Genomic DNA, 8,588 nt, shown 5'->3' on the forward strand with positions numbered 1-8,588 from the left:
CAGATTGTGATCACGCCACACCGAATATTTTAAATTTGGTTTTACGTCAAAGCAAGGAAAAGAGAGTAGAGCAAACATGATAGAAAAGGGATTGAGAAAATTGCGCTTGTAATGAATTTCCCTTTCAAGAAAGCTCTACAGTTTGACAAAATAAGGCAAAGACCGACAATATTATTCAAACATGGGCAGTAAGCTAGATTTTTTCACTTTTGAGCTATAAAATCACACATCAAGATTGCCAACACATATCTTCGCCCATATAATGACAAGATAAAATACAAAATAAATACAAATTGTTACTTATCAACACTGAGACTACAGTGTAAATATCGACCTTTTTGCAAATCAAAACTTTCCTTGCAAGATTGATGTGCAATTGGTTGAAAGCTTAGCTGAGGGCCGCATTAATGGCCCTGCTGCTTTCATTGTTTGATTTTCTCTCTATGCTCTCAAAAATAACAGTTCTATTTCAGTGTATGTAGTTTTTTCATCGCTCTCAGACTCGTACAGCCATGTACCCAATACAATTGACACACAAAAACCCTACATATTTATTAGACTTCATTAGCCTACTCTAATTAATCATTTTTCGCAGGAATCCTTTGTAAAATAATTTTTTCAAGATTAGAAGTGTGCTATATGGGAGTAAGAAAGGATACCAAATATATTTCACAAAGAATTCGCGCAAAAAATGTGTACCTTTTATGAGGAGAGGTTTCCCTTGCGTTCATCAAATGATCAAATAATAAATTTAAGTCAGTATGTTTTAAAAAAGGAAAAAAGATACTCATTGACACTCGTACATCCACGCTCTACGCCATACACATGAAAGCGTCCATCCACTTCTGGTGCCCACATTGTGGTCACAGTGAGTCCGACTGCCCCTCGTTGTCCTCCAGGAGGCAGTACTTGGCGCACGGCCCGCCCCGGGCCCCGTGGTCCAGGCCGTCCACGGCCTTGTCGTGGTCACAGGGTGCAGGGGCGGGCCAGTCGCGCTACAAGTGCTGCTCCAGCTCCTCCGGCGCATCGTTGTCGCCGGGCGGCGAGGGCCCGGACACGGACAGCACCGGCATCTCGTACTGCCCTCGGCGGCGGTGCCGCTTCCTGCGCGCCGCCGCCGACAAGCTCGGCGCCTCCTCGTCGCCGGCGCCGTCCTCGGCGTCGTCCTCGTCGTCGTCCGCGCCACCGCCGGCGCCGCCGCTGACCGACACGGCCGCGTGCAGCGGTATGTTCTCTGCCGAGCGCGCGCGCCGCGCCCAGGGCCTAGCCAGCCCCGAGGCGAGCAGCGAGGCGGCCAGCGTGCGCGCCGAGCCCGCGTACCCGCTCGCCGAGGAGGTGCCCGCGCACCCCGCCGTCGACCCCGACCGCTGCGCCGAGGCTGCCGCCGCCGCCGCGGCCGCGTGCTGGCACTCGGCGCTGATGTAGATGGCCGAGTTAACGCGCGACCGTACCAGCGGCGCCAGCGGCCGGTGGATCTGGATGGAGGAGCGCGTCCGCAGCCAGGACTCGTCCGCGTCGTCGGCGCTGCAGTGCGCGGGCCAGTGGAGGTGGTGCTGCAAGCACAACAGAGTCAGTGCGGGGTCCGGGACGCGGAGCGCCACGCCGCGCCAGGGCGAGCAGGGCTCGAGCGTGGAGAAAACGGGCCACCTGCTCGGCGGGCTGCCTCCCTACCCTGGCAGGGCGTGCTCACTTCGTAAAATAGGAGGTTTTGTCAGCCACCTTCAACAGCACAGTTAGTTGAACGCGTGTTATTTGGTGACAAACGTGAAGTCAGCCTATGTACATTCTGCAAAATAGTACAGGTATACAAAAGCGTTATGAACATATATACACATACAGCTAAGGGGTGTCAATCAATACACAGGATTAGGAACGAGCAGATTATAATTTCACATTTACAGGGGAGTGGCATATATTCACAAATTTTAAAATGACATTCAAGACTTGAAAATATTTGTGGCCCTTCTTTGACAAACACGAAATTTAGCACCTGTCGAGTTTTTAGTTCCTTTTGCCGAGGCACTTTTTAAATGGTGCTGATAAGCACCTTTGCTTTTCCCGGTGTGGTTTTGGATTTACAGTAGTTCTGTCACGTGTTGTCACAGAGCAATGCCGGTGAAGGGCACAGCGGACGGGGTTTGAAGGGTGGGAGTTGGGGGTAGTGTGCAGGCGGGCACGGCCCCGGGGGCCGGGGCGGGGCCGGGGTCGGCCGGAGGGGTGCATTAGCCTTAGTTCCGAAATCAATAGGACAGAGCAAAGGCCGAACAGACCACCTGCCTGACCACACAAAGTGCGCCCAACTCTCCCAAATCCACACAACGGAGCGGGCGTGTGCAATGTAAAATAAACCAATCAGCATTTTTACAACAGTTTGAAATTTTCAATTATCAACACAATTTAAAACTGTAATGTTTGAACACAAATGTAAACTGTAGGGTTTTAGATTTAGAATTTTGATTTAAAGGTACGACTTAGCCGATTTGTACAAAAATGATATGGAAAGTCCAATAAAATACTTCCGTTTTTCTCAGTTTCATCCGCCAAGTCACGTCTGCTTGGCGCCTGCGAGTCTCTGGGTAGGCCGACCCGCAGTACACATATGCACTGCAGGCAAGATGTTGCCTATCTACCAGGCGCTATGAGAGCTTGCAGAAGCTAAACTTGGCTGGTTCATAACCACGAATGATGGACGTACTATCGGGACGATCCCTTAGGCTTTATTTGCAGTGTGAATGGTTGGATTGGGCGACTAGTCCGTTGCCACTGCCGGATGAAGTAGGACTCATGCGATTGATTTGTCTCCATTTATCTCACGATCGTGCCATGTGCCATCGTTAGTGAGTACACTTGTGGACAAAAGCAAGTACCCCAGCACGGCGTTTACATGTTTCTCTCTCCCGAAGAATGATTGTTAGTTGTCAGTCAGTGCGGAGGTATTTGCTCGCACGCCACAAAGCTCTTGTCATTACCAGGTGGGTTGGGGCCGGAGGCCGCGGCCGCGCCGCGCCACTCTCCTGCTTGTCCTGCAATATGTGACGCTAGGCGTGAGAAACAAGTTACAAAGCGACAGGTATGTGTGCGTCGTGTGCAAGACTATGGTGGAAACAAAAGATAACCAACAGGATACTGGATTGTTTGCGTCATACCGCTCTTGTCTGATCGCCTGGTCAAATGGGTTCGATGGAAATGAACTACGATCTACTCTTTTCGTTTACGTGTGCCGAAGAAAGCCAAATTTCTAGTTCGTCTTGTCAAGCTTGGAGGGTAAATCTTTATACTGTGGGTAACTATAGATAGGGTTGGGTACAAGAGCGCGCCTATATCTACGGCTCTTTTACTCACTAGAATCATGCCGACTATGGAATGGCCCACCGTACCTACCATAGACCTGTGCAGGACTGGAGAGGCCTCCCTGCCCCAGACCCGGTCTTTATACTCCTACAAAGGACGCACACAATTTTAAGACAAAATTAGGACGGTTTTAAACGGCGGATGCCGCAAAAGTATAAGCAATGTGACACTTCACGGAAACGGTTGTTGGCCTTCGCGTGGGTTTATGAGGCAGAGCCGGCCAGTGCCACCCTGGTCTAAGGCTATGATAAAGGAGAGGAACACCGGAGTCATTTAAGAAAAAAATATCTCTACTACTGACTGTAAACTCTAATGGACGTAAAAATAATTGGAAATGTTTGGTGGTTCTAAGTGGGGAGGAGATCGAATGGAGTTTAAAGAGCAGTAAAATCACCCACTAATAAAACACACAACACACGCTAAAGCAGTTAATAAAAGGTAGTGAGCCAGCCCTGCTGACAGCCAAGCCACCCTAGACGTCGTGGTGGGTGAGAAGCATGACCGACTCCAAAAGGGAGGCCTCACACTGCTGCGGCTGTACAACGCTTAGGGTGCCGCGTGCCGAGGTGGAGGTGTTGGTGGATGTGGTGGTGGCGAGGCAGTTTAGGTGGGGGGGACTTACGCGAGACCCTTGGCCGCCTGGAGGGCCGAGGCCGGCGGCGGCAAGGCCTTTTGGCGAGGCCGTGGGCGAGGGCCAGGGCGAGGGGCATGCCGGGCTCGACGCCGAGTGCTAGGTGTCGGCCCGGTGCAGGAGGGCGAAGCGACAGTTGCAGTCTCGGGGCTCGGGCCGTGGCGACGCGTAAGAGCTGAAGCACTGCTCCAGCACGCAGCAGCCCTGGCAATGTGACCACCGTGCACGCGTTAAGGGTCGCCACAAAAAATGCCGCAAGCGACGGAAGAAATCACCGCGCTCGGAAACAAAATGAATAACAGGACAACACATAGCCCCGTCACACTACTCTATCCAGAGGGAAAGTGGTGCGGCCCTCCTAAGTTCTACTTTACAGCACACATGAACGACTGTCGCTTGCAACGTTTTGTGGCCACCCTATGTCCAGTCGCGCGTGGACGCTCTGTAGCAGGCCTCGCCTCACCCGCTGCCGCTCGAACGACGTGTCGCTCAGCGGCCCTGTGCGCTTTTACTGAATGTCTGTGATGTTCCTTTGTGTGTTTTTGACGCAAGCACGCGTCTATTCCTCGAAACGGCATTTAACACCAACAAAAAAAGAGACAAAAGTAGTGTGAACAAAATGTAACAGTGGGAATGACAACACAAAAAGGGATTTCACACAAACAGTCAAACTGTTGGTAAGGGCGTGTAAACGAAGGGGTCGAGCTAAACCTCTAGAGATTTGAAATCCAGGCATCTGCACAGTGAGAGACATTCACATTCCGAACAGGTCGCAGCGCCCGAACTAGCACGGGCTCATGCAGTCCTCGGGCACACATGCCCGACTCGCTCGCCGTCAACCTGTTGTCTGCAAGAGTAAAGGCGATGACACGAAGCCCTACACTAGTCCTGTGTGTGTTGGTGTGAGGGTACAGTGTGCTGTGCAGGTGCCTGCCTTCCCTTTTCTCTCTCTCGCACTCTCTCACTCTCTGGTGGACCTACGCTCTGGTCGCCCCCGGCTTGCGTGGACGCTTCGGGCCGGGCGCGCGGGGTTGGGCGCCCATAGGCAGCCCTTTGCAAGAGGCGCAGAGAGGACGCTCAGTCAGAACCTCCTGGGACGAGCTCATAGGTCTAGAAGAACATGCATGCGACAGAGTTAGTGGCCTTGTCAACGGGCGTGCACGTTCAAGGAAGGTTCGGCTCAGGACACCCGGGCGGGGACTCGATGAGGTGCGTGCGCATGGGCGCGAGGCGACTCCTGGTGGGAAAACCAAACGGATGAACACAATGGGCATGGGTCGAGTGATCGGAAATCTGTAGAAAGCACGAGCAAGTCGATGGGCGTTTATTGCGACCGATGAAAGCAATACCATGATGTGGTCGATGTCAGCGAGAGAACGAGAAAGTAATGCTTCAATGAACGTTGAGATTTTACTCGAGTTCGTGTGAGAACTGTCTCCATTTCAGTTTGAGATGGAGAGAACATAAGAACGAAGCAGTATGGTATGGACTGCAAAGTGAATGACAAGCCTTGTGCAAATTATGATATAGCTTCCACAAAAATGGCGATGACGATTTGATGCAAGTCTGATCTCTTCTGCTGGCCATGAAATTAAACTATAACATTGACATAATTAATCTTTAAAGTGAATTTTCTTTTTGTAAGCGTGTGCTATTGCTACGTTTTACTTACAAAATTGTGACAAACTGGAAAGGAGGGGCACTTATGAGGTGCACACTGTAAAACAAAAACAATATTTTTCAAAAAAAAGTGGAATTGTATTAATGATTTTGCCGCTGTCGGACTTGCGAAATGTGAAACGGTTTTCCTTTCTATCTATGATTAATGTTGTGGGCTCCTTTAGGATGGGAAAGGGAAAAGGATGTCTACGGATGTCCTTTCGAGAACCTTCCTCCAACATGGCTGTGGCTGACCAAAATGTGATAGGTCCTTTATTATTTCGCGATCGTGGATTGATAAAATTCAAAAATGTTTCAAAAACGTTTTAAAAAATTATTTTCTGTTTTTTTTTTTGTTTATCTTAGAAAAGGAAGAGAAGAACCTTGAGACTCCAGTTTACCTGTGAACACGACGAGGCGTGCTGGCCGGCGCAGGGCGCGCCGCCGCCGCCGCTGCAAGCCCCCGTGCCAGGGACCTTGAGCTGCTCCTTGTAGTCGGGCTGGTATGGCAGCAGCATGCGGATCTTTCCCCACCGGTTGAAGAAGAGCACGATGGCGCCCACCCACACGACGAGCACCAGCAGCACGATGCCCACCTCCACGCCGCGGACCTGCGACCACCCGCCGGACTCGGTAAGTCAGACTCAAGAGGTATCAGTTCACTAGGAACGCGCCACCATCCATGGGCAGTCGGCAGGCCTTTGAATGGCGTGAAACGTGACTAAAGCGCCTGTGAAGTTGAGGGTAGGCAACCATCGCACATCGATGCGATTCGTGGCCTACCTCGCAGGCTGCCACTCTAGCGAGAGCCGCTGGCTGGAGACCCATAGGAAAAAAAAATATATACAGGGGAGCTGGTACGATAGTTCAAATAGAGAGAGCGCTAAAGTACTGTACTGATCTAGGTAGGAATAGTCGGGTGTCGTGAACACATTTTTTATTCAAGTGGAATCTAAATGTGCGCGCTACAGTGCACATAGAAGTGCCCAAAAGCGATGGTTATTATTGACGTTAAGTTATTTTAGAGCTAAGGAAATGTGGTCTTCTACTATCAAACTACGAACGGGTTTTGTTGAAAAAGCCGTCAATCGAACTACACAAAACAATTGCCTTGGCGAGCACCAGCTCAAAGTGGTGCTCGCTCAGGCAGTTCCGAGCTCCCGCGCCGCACCCATTTTCCCGTGGTTAAGCGTCAAAAGATTCGGCAAAACAATGCCGAGCGCCAAACTCTTAAGCACAGTGTCTCGAGTAGGTGGGATCGGCATGCTTCTGCTTGTGACTATGAAGGTGATATGCGAAATATATCACAAGTTTTGCAAAGAGACAGTATACACGAATGATCTTGGCGAAGAGAACTACCAATGCAAGTAGTGAAAAGAAGTGTAACATATTTTACAAGATGAGAGCACGATTATTATTTCAAATCACGAGAAAGAGGAAAACCACAAAAAATAGAGATATAGAGGTAAAAAATATGTTAAAATTCCTGGCGAGGTGCAGCTCAGGTCGTTCTCGTCCGGTAAGGGTATACATACTGTGGACCACACCTGAATGAAATCTTGCGGCACGGGGGGGTTGGGGGGGATGACGAGCCCCTTGTTGCTCTTGGAGGGGCTGGCGGGGCCGCCGGGGACGCCGGGGCCGCCAGGGGGCCCGCTGGCCGCACCTACCCCGGGGGAGCCTCGGGCCGCGCCCAGGGCGCCGCCGAGCGCGCCCAGCGGGGGCAGGACCGTGGCCGGAGGGGCGTCGGGGTCCGCTGCAACAAATCAAGAGGACATGTGTTATCTCAGTATAACGTGTAGGGTTTTTCAAGAGTATCGCGAGCACCAAGAAACCCGCGGTGTGGTGTAGGTAAGGGGTGAAAAGGGAGGGGAGAAACAGCTGGACACCCCCCCCCCCTTTCCCTTCTCTCTTTCTCCTTGCGGTTGGGGAGTTCTGTCAAGCACAAGTCGATCAAGTTTAATAATTCTGCTCGCTCTGGACGCGTGGTTGGGGCTGAGGTGGAGGGCCCGCTCTGTTACACTCCCCTGCGGCAGCATCACGGCCCGTCATCATCGTGAGAGTCCCACGCATGCACCGCGGGGCGCCGGGTGCGCGCAGTTAAGCCCTTCAGCCCTCAGCAGCCGGCGGCGCGCAGACGGGGGTGGCCGGCCGGCCCCGGGCCGAGGCTCGACCGCGGCAAATAGACACGCCTGCGTCACCGCGGATAGGGCGTGGGGAAAAGGCATGAATGCGTAATCGGTGCCCCTTGGGGCGTGGCGGAGCCTCCCGTCCGCCGGGGATATCCTCGCGGCGCCCGCGTCACCATAGCAGCCATCACCACCACCACCACCCCCTTGCACGCACCCGCACACGTCAGTGACGTCACTCGCAAACCTCAGGGACGTCATCCGCCACACGTCAGTGACGTCACTCGCAAACCTCAGGGGACGTCATTACATTAGTGACGTCACCCGCGCGCGACGCGTCACGCAGGAAACAATCCAATTCGCATCGCATCGGTGCCCTCCTTGCTGTACTGTACCGCCGCCCTTTCAGGGGTTTTCATTTCAGCGATGGGTGCGTGGCGTGGTCGTGGCGTGGACTGTACCCAGCCGTATACGATGATGGCGGTCCACCTTCGTCGAGGCGTAATCGTATAAGAGAAGAAAAAAGAGACAAACGTAAAAAAAAAACAACAACAAAAAATAACTCTTTTTGAATTGTAGAAAAAAAACTGTGCAGGATTGAAAAAAGTCGGGAAAAGTTTTTCGCCAGTGTAATACGGTAGACTGGCATTCAATTTGAACGCCAGCGTTGTTTACCCGAGGCGCTGATGGAGCCTTCCCCCCGCGACGGCCTTTTGCCTTCCCTGCCCGCGCCATCACATCCGAAAGGTCATCGCGGCCGTTATCTCCGCGCTGATGTAAATGCGACCTGCTGGAGGAGGGAGAGGGAGGGGGGGGGG

The 8,588-nt window shown here is 52.3% G+C and overlaps 1 protein-coding gene across 1 annotated transcript in view; it reads right to left on the minus strand.

Moving 5' to 3' along the window:
* Positions 1-6: 6 nt before the first annotated feature.
* LOC113218056 (homeobox protein B-H1) overlaps positions 7-8,588 on the minus strand; it is a 16,041-nt gene continuing 7,459 nt past the window's right edge. The window contains exons 2-6 of the mRNA XM_052274117.1: positions 7,177-7,397; positions 6,043-6,252; positions 5,655-5,699; positions 2,970-3,023; positions 7-1,553 (exon numbers count right to left, since the gene is read on the minus strand). Coding sequence (XP_052130077.1) covers positions 996-1,553; positions 2,970-3,023; positions 5,655-5,699; positions 6,043-6,159 — 774 coding nt within the window. The 5' untranslated portion in view covers positions 6,160-6,252; positions 7,177-7,397 and the 3' untranslated portion in view covers positions 7-995. The remainder of the gene's footprint in view (positions 1,554-2,969; positions 3,024-5,654; positions 5,700-6,042; positions 6,253-7,176; positions 7,398-8,588) is intronic.

The sequence above is a fragment of the Frankliniella occidentalis genome, unplaced genomic scaffold, assembly GCF_000697945.3.
Source record: "Frankliniella occidentalis isolate FOCC.00 unplaced genomic scaffold, Focc_3.1 Scaffold337, whole genome shotgun sequence".
Taxonomy (NCBI): Eukaryota; Metazoa; Arthropoda; class Insecta; order Thysanoptera; family Thripidae; genus Frankliniella; species Frankliniella occidentalis.